At 51.9% G+C, this 14,368-nt stretch overlaps 2 protein-coding genes across 15 annotated transcripts in view; one reads left to right on the top strand and one right to left on the bottom strand.

Annotated features, from left to right (window-relative positions):
• Positions 1 to 3,681, top strand: part of LOC142575569 (uncharacterized) — a 29,636-nt gene extending 25,955 nt beyond the window's left edge. For 2 of the 13 annotated variants that reach the window (XM_075685039.1, XM_075685044.1), the window contains 2 exons: positions 1,961 to 2,081; positions 3,208 to 3,648. In XM_075685039.1, the coding sequence (XP_075541154.1) occupies positions 1,961 to 2,081; positions 3,208 to 3,296 (210 nt within the window). In that variant the 3' untranslated portion in view covers positions 3,297 to 3,648. Of the gene's footprint in view, positions 1 to 1,960; positions 2,082 to 3,207 lie in introns of all 13 variants that reach the window. The other 11 variants (XM_075685040.1, XM_075685038.1, XM_075685049.1 and 8 more) reach the window with 10 other exon arrangements.
• Positions 1 to 14,368, bottom strand: part of LOC142575567 (uncharacterized) — a 365,001-nt gene that overhangs the window by 166,145 nt on the left and 184,488 nt on the right. The window lies entirely within an intron of this gene.

Here is a 14,368-nt window from a genome sequence, read left to right as displayed (position 1 = left end):
GCTACGTAGCAGACCGCAGCTACATGCAGATGTAGTGCATATTGCGCAGCGTTTGCTTTGTGCCCGACAGGGCCGTGTGCGTCCTCGCGCTCATACGATCCAGTCTGACCATGCTGCGTGGTGCGGACCGGCTTTGTCCTCCGCCTGCATGACTGGCCAATAGTAGCCACATACAAGTGCATTGTAACACCGAAGTGTTTTATGCCGGTGTGCTTCCTGTAACGGATGCCACATATATTACCCATGCTCTATAAAGGTCGTCGCGTATTTTTCATTCTAAAGTAGTCCAGTCATACTTTGCAAGCACTAAAATCTTTCAGAAATCATTTTTTCCACTTAAGAGTGAAGAATGGAATCATTTACCAGAATGTATTGCTGAATGCATATCTCATGTTTCATATGAAAATATATTGAAAAAGCATCTTTTGTAATCCCTCTCCTGCTTGAGCAGCATTGCTGCCTGCAGTATTGTGTAAATAAATAAATGAACAATGGATCTAACGTTGGCGCTAAGGAGTAAAATGACTGGCTTGTTGCAGCACTGTGGAAGCTGCACAAATTCTTAGTTGATAGGAACGCCGAGTGCCCATCGAGATGTGCTCATGCGCGCCACCTCGTCTGCGCAGCGTCTGCTTAGAGTATGATAAATGGCAATGTATGTAACAATGATATGCAACGAGCGAAGAATATGAGGTTGAAAATAGCTGCCTGTTTTGATGATAAACTGAGTGCAAAATTAAATTTATTTTACAAGCGAGGTAACCATGCGTATTTAATAGCTTTTCTAGAATGGCACCCAAAATTGTAACGCTGTCAGATATTGGTAGCATATGATTACTTAATGATACACTTGTAGTAGTAGGCGGAATTGTTTGAAGGTTATGAAACAAAACATGTTTTTGATGGACTCATTCGAAGATAATTTGGTGCTTTAATGAGCACCACCTGTCGATATTGCCAAGTTCAGCGTTACGCTGATCTTGCATTACTGTCAATCACTAGTGAGATGAATAAACGGTTGTGTTTATTAAAGTTGGCGGCTGGGCGTAATTATATTTGTTCAACTGCGTTTTTAGTAATGGTAACAACGTGTCATTATATCGCATTATTGGCGGCTCCTCCAGGACACCAAAGCGGCAACGGGGACACCAAAGCTAGAAACCGGACTGGTCCTTGGGTTGGGGCTCGCCGAGGCCTGCACGGCCCCAACTCATGGGCCGCCCTGCTTCTAGCTTTGGTGCGTCCCACAACCCCTTGGGTGCTCTCCTGAGGCCTCCATTAGCTGGTTACATGTGCCTTCCTGGAGCAGTGCTTGTTAAAAATACAATCTTTTGTTACGACAAAAAAGGCTACCCATGACTTATACAACATCAGTCAGAACCTTGCCCCTTCAGACACAGTCATCACCAAACGGGGCGCCCATGCCCAATGCCACACCGCATGGGCAGCGAGTGGCGGCGCATAAACAAACTCGACTGCACTCCGTAATGCCGGCATGTCTAGGGGACAATTATAGAACACGTGCCAAGAAACCTCCTTTGTAGTGCCTAGGCAGAGTCACTTATTCAAGGAGGAAAGGCCCCAAGAAAGAATTTCTCTCTCGCACCCGCTCTTGCTCGCGCCTCTACAGAAACGTCGAGCGCCACAAGAAACGCCCCGCCCCGCTGTACCTACTAGCAATAGTAAGAACGCCACCGGGATTAAGGTGCCCTGGGAGTATTGACAAACACACGCTACTCTACACCTTTTCATGGTTCTTTTCATTGGTCGTGCAATGCTTTGGAAGCGTCAGCTTCCGCGACCGCCAAATTTAGTTCAGAAATGAAATAGCCATAACTTTTGTTATTTCATTATATTCTTTAATATGTTCACGTATGCTAGATCTTGGTAAGGTGCGCATTTACTCATGGCACCTTGTTGTAAGAGAGCAGAAAGACTGAAAGAAATATTCTTACTGCAGGTGCAAGCAATTTACATTGATGCTTCCAACTTGTCGATGAGCATTGATAATCTTGCACAAGCGGCACAGGGGTTGGCCGCCGAACCTCTAGCTGGACATACAGCTCGTTCCGTGAACACAGGTAAGAGATTCCCCGTATCTCAATATCTGTGATTCCATAGAATTCCCGATATATGATACGACTGCATAGTAGAGTTTGACATTCTGCACCAAGAGACACGCATGACCAACTGCGCCTGCATAGCAGCGATCGGAACTCATAATGTGGGTAATCCAGTGCCTCCATGATCTTGGGCACATCGCACTGCAGTGGTGCTCTAGATCATGAATTCTCCAGAGCCCTTGCATACATAATTTACTACTGCAGAGGCTCTCATTATTCCACATGCTTGAAACTTCGTCTATACCTGGTCCAGAACTTGCCCCTAATTTTAATCAACTGTAAGCAAGGCTTCATGTTTAGTCCACCGAAGATACAGGACAGACATTCTACAAAACTTCTTAACATCCAAACAAATCAGCATCCAACAATTATTGGGAACGCTCCTAATTTCACCATAAAAGTTAACGGTGCCACGGCTTGCACTTAATATTCATTGCATTTGCATTGCCATACAACTCGCTAGCGACACTAGGAACTAAGTTGATGACCGCCGTGCGATAGACACTTTCGAAGACTTGCTCTTTTTTTATTCTTAGTCGTACTTGCGGGCTGTAACTAACTGCAATTTTTTAGACTTCTACAAAGGACCATTCTATGATTTTTTAAGGCCGTGCTGCTTGCTCATTCACCCTTGAGGCCGAGCATGGGCTGTAATTATTATTGTACGTAATTATTATAATATCGCAAGCAGATCCTCATTTACTTCACGCAGTAACAGTAGGAAGACGCGCAAAACACCCTTCATGATTGATGTCAGCTATTGGGTCTGTGTTTTCTCAGCAAGCCCAAGAGGTGGTTCATGGACCCTTTAACGGAGTCTCATTACACCGAAAAAGAATGTCCTTACTGTTGATCCATTTTCTTCTAGGATAAGTTGTTGGCAACCCTAATGATAAAAACGTGATAAAAAACTACGAACAGCGTGAAGGACAAGGACTGTGAGACCACATACACTGCGCTGCGTATGTCGTCTCTTGCAGTCCTTGTCTTTCGCGCTGTACGTCGTTTTTTATCGTGAATTGCCAACTACCCCAAGCAACCACCCTAGAATAAACACTCGAATAAAAAGAATTTCTCTTTCCAGAACTTGAAAACATGCGAATGCGGCTGAATCTTCAAGAGCGGCAACATGTCTGCCGATTGGGCCGCCCCTTCATAGAGGGACAGTGGTGACCGTGACCGCAACAGGACTCACGGAGGACCTTTCTCGAAGGCTCGCATATTTCGTGATTCGACGACTCTAATTTGAACACCATAGGCGGTGACCATGGGGGGGGGGGGGGAACGCAGCAGTGCCTCCCCGAGCGATGCCGGAGTCAACTCCCCCCACCTAAAGTGTTGTTACCAGAGTTACCCATATTTGACATTTATGTTAAATATGGGTAATATGTTGAATATAATAAAATGAATATGTTGCTCTATGTTAACCCCGCTTTAAATTGCTTTGCATGCTTTTCTTGCCCTGAAAAAAATCTGCAGTGACCCTTTGGCCACCATATGGTCTTGCCAACAGCAGTTGAAATCCACGTGAAAGCTATGCGCCTCATTATTGTTTCCCTTTCTAGCAAGCAATATAATTTACAACATTTATTAGGAACGGAAATATCGCCGCGAAGAGGTCATAAATATATATAATTGACTCAGTAACCGAATTGGGACCAAGCCGGTTTTATTCTGAATCGTAATGAATAGCAGTCGTGGACACCAGCGCTTATACTCGGAGTCGCAGTAAAGAAAGAAAAAAAAAGAAAGGCTGCAGTTTCACCAGAAAGGTGAAGCAGTATTAGTGATAGTGAAGCATATGCCGTACTTATTCGAATGTAGACCGATAGTTTTCTTTTTATACAATCATATTCCAAACTCTAGGGTCGGCTTAGATTTGAGAATTTTAAAAATGCGCCAGTTTTTCATTTAAACTGCTAAATATGGTGCATAGCTAGCGCCATCTAGAAAAGTCAGTATCGCAGCCGCTATACTAGCCGTGCCAGTAGCCAACCGTACACAAGCGAGGTCGTCATTTTGACCTGTGTCGTGTCGGCCATATCGGTGTGCGGCGTGGTGTTATCGCGATGGCGCGAAGCAGGAGATGCCACTACAGTGCCGCTTTCAAGCGAAAAGTTGTGATAGCCGCAGAGGCATCGTCAAACCTTCAAGCCAGGCGGGACTTCGGTGTCGACAAGAAAAACAAGTCATTGGATGGGACACGGACAGCAGCTTCGTGCGTGCGCCGCAACGAGGATGATATATAGCGGACCAAAGAAAGGCCATCACCACGAAGTGGAGACAGTTTTGGCTGACTTTTTCGGACGCAGAGAGCAGCTGCCTTTCCAGTGACTACACATGTGATCCAAGCAAAAGCTAGGGCACCGGGGCGCCCCAAACGTGCATCGCTATCGCAGCTGGCGGGCTGGGTAGCTGCAGCGTGGGACGACATCCCAGGTCCTTCGATCGTGCGCGCCTTTAAAAAGTGCAGCATATGTAATGCGCTTGACGGTACCGTAGATAGTGCACAGTTTGAAGGGGACAGTGACAAGGAACACAGCGACGAGTCTAGCAGCGACGACGACGTTGAATGAGCTCCGCACGTTCAGAGTCAATAAATGCTGTTTGCATTTTGTGAGTGAGTGAGTGAATAAACTTTATTGTAGGTCCGGCGAGGACGCGAACTCGTCGCGCAGCCGGCTAGTCCCACGTCGGGACCGGCACGTCTAGCCCACCGGTCCGGTTGCTGGCACGCCGGACGGCCAGGATGTGCTTTTCTAGAGCGGGGCTACGCAAAAGCGAGTCCCACTCCTCCTTGATGAACTAGGGGTATGTCGACCCGCACTCCCAGAGCATGTGAGGTAGAGTGGAGGTCTGGCCTCAGGACGGTCAGGCGTCGTCGCGATACACGTCGGGGTAAGCCTCGTGGAGAGCGGACAGACACGGATATGTGCTCGTCTGTAGGAGCCTAAGCGAAACGGCTTGCGTCCTATTCAACTAGGGGTGAGGGGGTGGAAAGACCCTTCTGGACATGTAGAAATGTTTAATAATATCGTTGTGAGTAGCGGGAGCGTCCCTGTGACCGTAGAGAGGAGGTGAGTCAGTGCTCCTTATAGAGGAAGCGCGGTCGGTGAGGTCACGTGCAGCCTCGTGGGCAGACTCATTGAGGTTCGGGGGAGCACCCTCGACCGATCCTACGGGAGCGGGAAACCAGTGAATTGAATGGTTTGTGAGAGCATGTGGACTCGAGCCGCTAAGAAGACGAACAGCTTCCTTGGCGATGCAACCCTTTTGAAAAGCCCTAACCGCCGTTTTGGAATCACTATAGATTTCGGACCCACGACCGTATAGCAGGGCGAGGGCGATGGCGACTTGCTCGGCGACTCCGGGGTCTGAAGTGCGAATCGAAGCGCTATTGGAAACGTTTCCGCTCGAGTTGACCACAGCGACGGCAAAGGTCTTCCCGTCACTGTACCCCGCCGCGTCGACGAAGCTTGCGCTAATGTCGTGTCGCTTGATCATCTGTTTGAGGATGGCTGCTGCTCTGGCCTTGCGTCTGCCCTCGTTGTGGACGGGATGGACGTTTCGGGGCACAGGGGCCACTACGAACTTGTCTCGAATGCACCTAGGGATCGGGGTACTGTCCATCGAGAATTCCGCAGGCTGGTAACCCAGCTCTTCGAGGATGCGTTTACCTGCCGCTGTGGTGGCCAGGCGACTGAGTTGCGTGTGTTCTTGGGCTTCGGCAATCTCCTCGGCGGTGTCATGTACCCCCAGCTTCAAGAGATCCTCGGTATGGGTCCTGATGGGTAGCCCAAGAGCCCTCTTGACTATTTTGCGGATAAGAACGTTGAGCTTGTCTCACTCCGCTCTGAGCCAGTTGTGCATAGAAATCGTGTACGTGAGGTGGCAGAGTGCGAAGGCATTGATTAGCCTGAGAAGATTGCTTTCCTTCATGCCTCGATGCCGGTTTGCGATTCTGCGAACGAGGCGGAAAGCGTTGTCCGTCTTTGCGATAATCTTGCGGAGAGCAGTTCCGTTTCCGCCGTTGCATTCGACAAACACGCCCAGGACCCGAATAACGTCGACCCTGGGTATCAACCCCCCCCCCCCGTCACAAGTGCGAAGTCTGATGCTGCTTTCAGAGACTGGCTTCGAATTTTTGGGTCTGCCTCCCTTCTCTTTTCTGTAAAGTAGCAGCTCCGACTTGGCGGGGGAGCATCGAAGTCCGGTGGGGCGGAGATACTCCTCGATCACGTCAATCGCCTCCTGCATGGCTTCTTCGACTCTGCCATCGCAGCCGCGGGAGCACCATATGTTGATGTCATCGGCGTAAATGGCGTGCTTGACGTCCTCGACGCGCGCCAACCTGTCGGAAAGACCAATCATACAGATGTTAAACAATGTTGGGGAGATGACGGCGCCCTGAGGAGTGCCCCGCCCTCCGAGGGACACATCTTCGGAGCGGAAGTCTCCAATGCGAAGATTGGCCTTCCTGTCAGTTAGAAAGGGCTGACGTAGTTGTGGAATCTGGAACCGAGACCCAGGTCTGAAATGGTCTTGACGATGAAGGTGTGGAGCACGTTGTCGAAAGCCTTCTCGAGGTCCAGACCGAGCAGAGCCTTGACGTCTCTGGAACGGCCATCCACAATCTGATGCTTGATTAGTTTCATGGCATCCTGCGTTGAGAGTCCGGCGCGGAAGCCGATCATGTTGTACGTGTAAACATCGCTGTCTTCCAGGTACCCGTTAAGCCTGTTGAGGACGACGCGCTCCATGACCTTGCCGACGCAGGAGGTCAGAGAAATCGGCCTCAAGTTTTCGATGTTCGGGGCCTTGCCGGGCTTGGGAATGAGCACCGTGCAGGCAGTCTTCCATTCTGCAGGTACAATGCCGCTCTTCCAGGACTCGTTTATCTTGTCGGTCAGAAAGACAATCGACGAGTCGTCGAGGTTTCTCAACATTCTGTTGGTGACTCCGTCCGGACCCGGCGCAGACTTGCGGTTGAGCGCGAAGATGGTCTGACCTCGGCAATGGAGAAGTCTTCATTCAGCTCGGGGCGTGCAGGGCCTCGGTAGGCCGGGAGTTGGGTCGACGGATGTCCGTCTCGACGGACAGGCAGGTACTTCTGTATGAGTTTTGCGACAAGTTCATCGACCGTGTTAGACCTGGTGGCTTCGTGAAGGGCCCCCCGGGCCAACGTATGCCTTTGATTTGACTTCGAGCCGCTTTCATCGAAAAGGTGCTTCAGCATACCCCAGGATTTGCCGTTGCGCATCTGTCCGTCGATGGATTCGCAGAGCTCGTCCCACTGCTGCTGGCATAGCGCCTTGCAGTGGTCTTCGATGACCTTGTTGAGCTCCGAAATCTTCTTTCGGAGTCTGCGATTGAGCCTTTGACCCTTCCATCGGCGGGGCATGGCGGTTTTGGCCTCGGCCAGGTGGGCGAGTCTTCTGTCCATCCGCTCGACGTCGAGATCTGTTTCCACTTTCTTGGTGGCCGCGGAAGCGTCGTTCCGCATGCCTTCACTATTCTTCAAGAGTGGCGGGTGCCCTGGCTCTCCCGGGTTCGTCACGAATCTTGCGAAAATGGTCCCAATCGATGAACGTGAATTCCCTGACCCTACTCCGAGACACCTTGAAGTTGGTCTCGAGAATGTAGTGGTCACTGCCGAACTCCATGGCGATGTTCTCACAACCCACCTCCTCGACGTTTCTCACGAAGGCGAGGTCGGGTGTCGAGTCCCGGGTGATGGAGTTGCCAATGCGCGTAGGAAAATTCTTGTCAGTGACTAGAGTGAGGTCCATCTCGTTGGCGTCTTGCCACAGGTTTCGCCCCTTGGTAGTGTCGTAGACGTAACCCCAGACGCCATATGGTGCGGTGAAGTCGCCGACGACGACGAAGGGTCGAGGTCCGGCCAAGTCGGTCGCCTTCTTGAGAATGGTCTTGAACTGCTGGCGCGTGTCTCTCGGGTTGCTATATACATTGAGGACGAACACGCTGTTTCTCCGCTGATTCCGCTGCGGAACGTCGAGCAGGATCTCAACCATGACATATTCGATTCTACTCCTTGCCAGCTTGAGGTCGTGGGTGATATGAGTTAGCCGTTTATCGATCAAGGTGCAAATCCCTCGACCCCGGGCTGGCCCGACACGGCCCTGTATCCCTGAAGCGAGGCGGCGGAGATTTATGTTTCCTGGAGAGCAATGACCTGAGGTTTCGCAGAGAAAGACCTGAAAAACTGCTGCAGAGGGGCTTTTTTGTTAGAATACCCTCTGCAGTTCCATTGCCAAATGCGAAAACTTTCTTTGAATCTATCCATTATGGTTGACCTGACGGACTACCACCTAACGGGGCAGTTAGGCCTGCGCAAAGAATGGGTCCTCCTGTCGCCGCGCTGCTGGGATAATGAAATATAGCTTCCTTTAGTATGGCGGGAACGGTTAGCGGTTGTACGACGGAGGCGGATGAAGCCATTCGCGCCTCAATGGCGTCGATGCGATCTGCGAGAGCTCCGAGGCCACTGTTGGGGTCCCCGAGCGCAACCTGAATTTGGCGAACGTTATCACTGAGGCAAGCGACGCTAGCGGTGACCTGTTTGAGGCCGTCTGCCAGCCCAATGAGACTTTGCTTAATCTCGCTGACTTCTGCAGACAGCGCTCCCGATTCACATGTTTGTTTGAGTACTGCCCTGCGTTTGGAGGACGTCGCAGTACCGTCTACCGGAGCTGGGATTGGAGTCTCGGTGGCCATGACTGATGCACCGTTACCCGACACATTCGAAACGAGTTTCCTAATCTCTGCCATTTCGCTAACTCGTGTCTTGATCGTGTTCTTGAGGTCGTCGTTTTCTTTGCGTAAGGGAATGACTTCCGCGTCTCTAGCTTGCTCTGTGGGCGGGTTGCTACGAGATGTCGGAGCAGCCTGGGTATTGGCGCCGGGCTTGCGTCGTACCAGATCGGCCCAAAGAAGGGCCCGCTGCTTTCCGCAACGTGTGGAGGCGGGCTGAGGCCCGGATGCCGGCTGGGTTCTGGAACCCGGGAGGCCCCTGGAACCGGATCTGGACCTGGATCTGGATCGCAACAGAGATCTTGACCTCGACCTGACCCTGGAGACGGAGTGGCTCCTGGTGCGACCGCTGGAGCGGCCACGAGACCTGGATCTGCCCCTAGACCGGGAGCGGCTGCGACCGTATTGGCGGTCAGGCGATGCTTGCCGGCCTTGATTCGCGCTTTCCATGGGCGGCAAATGGTCGGCGTTGAGGGCGCGGGAGCGTTGCCCCCGTCTGCGCCTGACGAGATATGGCGTCTGAAATCGTCGCTTGCACTCCTTGGCGGCGGTAAGGTGGTCGCCTCCGCACAGCTTGCATTTGGGAACGCACCTATGCTGAGCGTCGGGGTTTGCTTCTCCGCATCCTCTGCAGATGGCGTCGTTGGGCGAAGGGCAGACGTCAGAGCGGTGCCCCAGTCTCCCGCAGCTGTAACACGCGTCCGTTTGCTTGCGAAATAAAGTGCACCTGACGATAGTGCCGCCGTAGGAGACAAAATTTGGCACCCTCGAACAGGACCACCACGGTGCCGGTGTTCTTGATTCTTCTTGCGCCTAGCGCCTTGGGATTTCTCGAGTTGACGTGTTTTTTGTTGATCGCCGCGGGCCCGTCGGTAAGGGAGACGCCTCGGATGACGCCCTTGCACGTGTAGTGGGGGGCGGCCTCGTAAGCGCTCACCTCGAAACGTTGGCCGGCGACGGAGATGCCCTCGATGCCGACGTAGCGTGCAGCGTTGTCCCTGTTTAGTGTGCTGATCACCATTATGTTTTGTTGAAAGTTTGGACACATCGTGTCGGTGTCCCGCGACGCCGAATCGAGCCTGGCAGCCTGCCATATGGCGTCGGCGACTGCGGTAGGTCCACACTTGCTGATACACACGCCTCCCCTGGGCCGCACGAAGATCTTTGCCTCTTCCTTGGGCATCGGAGGCATCCTGGCCCCTCGAATGATCTTGCTTTTAATGCCCGCGCGGTCGCCGCTACGCCGAGCGTTGAATCCGGTGTTATGCTGAACGTCGGCCGCACTGGCATTGGCCGCGGTTCTCTTGCTCATTGAAGAACGTCTGGCGGCAACGAGCTGCCAACCGAAGTCTTTAGTGAAGTCCTCGGGGGATAAAAACTCCCCTTCCACCTCACACTCCATTACAAAGTCCGTGGAAAAGCCTATACGACGAGAAGAGGTGGGCAAGCAATGCCTCGCCTCGCGAACCCTAACACGGTTAGGCACAGCACACGGTCAAGGCGTAGTCGAAAAAACACGGCAAGAAATGTCACAAAGGTCCACCCACCCACAAAGGTCGGGTATCGGCGTGTTCCTCTTGACTTCACGGATCCGAAAATGTGGAAAGTTCAGGGGTACACACTCGAAAAACAGCCGAAAATGTTGGCAAAAAGCGCGAGCCGAGCGAACCACGTGCACGTCAGATGTGGCTCAAACCCACTGCTGACCGTTTGCACTTTGTGAACGCTGTCCTTGCTTTTTTGTTCGGCTTACATTCAAGAACAAAAAAAAAGCAAGGACAGCGTTTGCATTTTGTGAACGCTGTCCTTGCTTTTTTTGTTCGGCTTACATTCGAGGTAATATATATATATTTTTTGTTGGCTTCGGACTTTAGGGGGTCGGCTCAGAATCGGGGTCGGCCTAATTCGTGTAAATACGGTATAAGAAAATTCTTCTCCCAGTGGACCATTCTTCGAGGTCACATGATATATATATATATATATATATATATATATATATATATATATATATATATATATATATATATATATATATTGCCACAAAGATGTGAAAGATCTACGTTACATTTTTCTGGTGGAGGTGCGGGGTACATGCTACCACTCCCTGATTGAACACCGTCTATAAGCCCAGTAGGAAGTCCGGTCGAGCTGACTCCTGTGCACGGGCGGACAAGCCGCCGACTTCAAGGACTGCCACCTGAGCACGAACCGCTACCCAACCAAGTCAGAAGGATGAGTACGTCGGTTCCATCATCTTCCTAGACCGCGCCGGCCGAGGTCGTCCTCAACCAGCCGCGAATCCCCACGTCCTTCCATGGGACACCTTCGAGGATGTAAAGGACTGGCTCGATCACTTTGAGCGTGTCGCAAAATACAACGGCTGGACTCCAGAGCGCAACTACGCAACGCCTACTTTGCCCTCGAGGACTATGCGCGGACGTGGTTTGAGAACCGTGAGGCGGCCCCATCGCCATGGCATGAATTCCGACGGCAGCTAATTGGCACATAGGCCAGCCTCGATCGCAAGGAGCGAGCTGAATCTGCAATTCAGGCGAGAGTGCCGAGGCCGAACGAAAGCGTCGCAATAATTGTCGAAGATATGTGCAGGCTTTTCCGACGGATGGATCCGTCCATGCCGGAAGAAAAGAAGGCCAGGAATTTGATGCGCGGCCTAAAACAAGAGTTATCATCATCATCATCATCATCATCATCCTGGCCCACTGCAGGTCAAAGCCTCTCCCATACTTCTCCAACTACCCCGGTCTTGTACTAATTGTGGCCGTGTTGTCCCTACAAACTTCTTAATCTCATCCGCCCACCTACCTTTCTGCCGCCCTCTGCTACGCTCCCCTTCCCTTAGAACCCATTCCGTAACTCTTAATGACCATCGGTTATGTTACCTCCTCATTACGTGTCCTGCCCATGCCCATTTCTTTTTCTTGATTTCAACTAAGATATCATTAACTCGCCTTTGTTCCCTCACCCAATCTCCCTCACCCAAACGTTACCTCTATCATTATTCTTTCCATAGCTCGTTGCGTCGTCCTCAATTTAAGTAGAGCCCTTTTCGTAAGCCTCCAGGTTTCTGCCCCGTACGTGAGTATTGGTAACACACAGCTGTTATAAACTTTTCTCTTGAGGGATAATGGCACCCTGCTGTTCGTGATCTGAGAATGCCTGCCAAACGCACCCCAACCCATTCTTATTCTTCTGATTATTTCAGTCTCATGATCCGGATCCGCAGTCACTACCTGTCCTAAGTAGATGTATTCCCTTACCACTTCCAGTGCCTCAGTACCTGTCGTAAACTGCTGTTCTCTTCCGAGACTGTTAAACATTAGTTTTCTGCAGATTAAGCCTTTCGAGAGCTCATTAGGCTTGTTCGAGAAGAGCTCCAAAAGCTTCAGGTGGTTCCAACATCGGTACAGCGACTCGCTCTGGCTGAGGTTGTCCGGGAAGAAATCAGACAGGCAGTCCAAGTCCTAGAGCGAAGCGAGACCCCCCAGCACGAGGTACGGCAGCCCCAACCTCGCATGTCGTATGCCGAAGCAAAAAGGCAACCAACACATTGCTTACATGCACTCATTCTGGGTAACTTAGTCCCCGATTTTTCGCGTTGTGAGCGACGTCCCGGACTATCATGGTGTGCGCGCTGCTGAACAAGTGGCTTGCGACTTCAGGCCTCGCCGCACGCCATTCATGGCTGAAAAACGACCACCCCGCAAGAGCGACGTATGGCGCACCGCAGACCAGAGGCCCTTGTGTTTTCATTGCGGTGAAGCCGATCACGTCTACAGGGCGTGTATCTTACCGCCGAGCTGGGCTCCGTGGATTTTCAGTGAATGCGCCGTGTCCGCGCAATGGTGAACGCCCCCCTGGAGATTGAAGCATACCTCGCGGACGCAGGGACCTCGTTTTCCCCACGATTCTGCGAACCCTAGTCAGCGTCACCAGCCCGAAACAGGTCTTCCAGCCCTCACTTCACGCCGAGAGCAACGAGGCGTCGCTCACCCGGCCCTGCCTCCCGGGAAAACTGAGTCCAGCGACCTGCGGAGGTGAGGTCGCTGATGTTGCGAACGCTGAAGATGCTCCACTACGACGACTGCGATATGACGTAATTGAGACGCAGAGAAAGCAGTGTAGTTCCGTGTCAGTGTCTTGCGACGCACCAGTTACCATAGATGGCCACGAAGTCACGGCGTAAATCGACACGGGTGTGGACACGTCTGTTATGAACCAGCATCTCGCGCGTATACTGAACAAAGTTTCGACGCAATGGACCGGAACTCAGATTATTACTGCAGGAGGGCATCTCATAACTCCAATGGGCCGGTGCACGGCGCGAGTCAACATTCGGGGCTTCACGTACATCGGCGAATTCGTCATTCTTCCTGAATGTCCAAAAGACCTTATACTCGGCATGAATTTCCCTCAGGAGAACGGTGCCATCATCGACCTGCAAGAGTGTAGAGTCAGCTTCGCTACTACGCAAGCCAAAGCGAACAGTAATGACAACGCCCATGTCGTCGCGCCTCACGTAGCTTACGATCACGTCACGTTGCCACCCAAGAGCAGCGTGCTTACCCTTGTCCGATGCGACATGGAGGACGCCGCCGAAGGAATCGCGTAGGCGAACATGCCCCTGTTTCTCGAGCGCCACATTTGTATAGCCAGAGGGCTTCTTCAGGTGCGAAACAAATGCTCAGTCGTTTTGCTAACAAACTTTAGCAACGAATATAGGCAGGTACCGCGACGAACGACAATCGCATTCCTTCACGAAATCACTGATTTCACTAACATTGCTGCATTGGAAACCGCATCGTCTCAGAAATCTGGGTTACCCAGCCCAAAAGAACGGATTCACGTTAAGGCCGCTCTGCCAGGCCACCATAAAGATCGTCTACTGACTCTCGTGAATGAATTTGAGGACTGTTCTTAACGTCATCCAAAGTGCGGCGCACGTCCATCACAAAGCACCGCATCATCACGGACGAGTCCGCACGTCCTGTTCGTCAGCATCCCTACAGAGTGTCTCCAGTGGAAAGGGAAGCGATTGCACTCGCCATGCAAGACGGTCGGAGAGACAGGGTGTATAGCGATTCGAAAGCCGCCGTCAGGGCATTCCAGAAAGGCCGGGTAGCCCGGCAGGTAGTTCAAATTCTGAAAGGCGCCAAACTCGGCAACACCTCCTAACAGTCGATCTTTTGGTTCCCTGCACACGTCGGGGTGATGGGGGGGGGGGGTTCCTCTGAACCTCAACGAGTCTGCCCACGAGGCTGCGCATGGCTTTACCGACCCCCTGCCCTCGGATCGGGCGACTCTCTCCCCGGAGACAGAGACGCTCCTATCACGCACAACGAAATCACAAAATCCTTTTACTTGGAGAGAAGGGCTTTCCCGCCGCCTCACTCCAAGCTAGGCAGGCCGCAGGCTGTCACACTGAGACTCCTGCAAATGAACTCCTACCCAAATCT

This window comes from Dermacentor variabilis, chromosome 3, assembly GCF_050947875.1.
Source record: "Dermacentor variabilis isolate Ectoservices chromosome 3, ASM5094787v1, whole genome shotgun sequence".
Lineage (NCBI taxonomy): Eukaryota > Metazoa > Arthropoda > Arachnida > Ixodida > Ixodidae > Dermacentor > Dermacentor variabilis.
The sequence above is the reverse complement of the archived record's forward strand: the minus strand, read 5'-3'. Positions and strand labels throughout refer to the sequence as shown.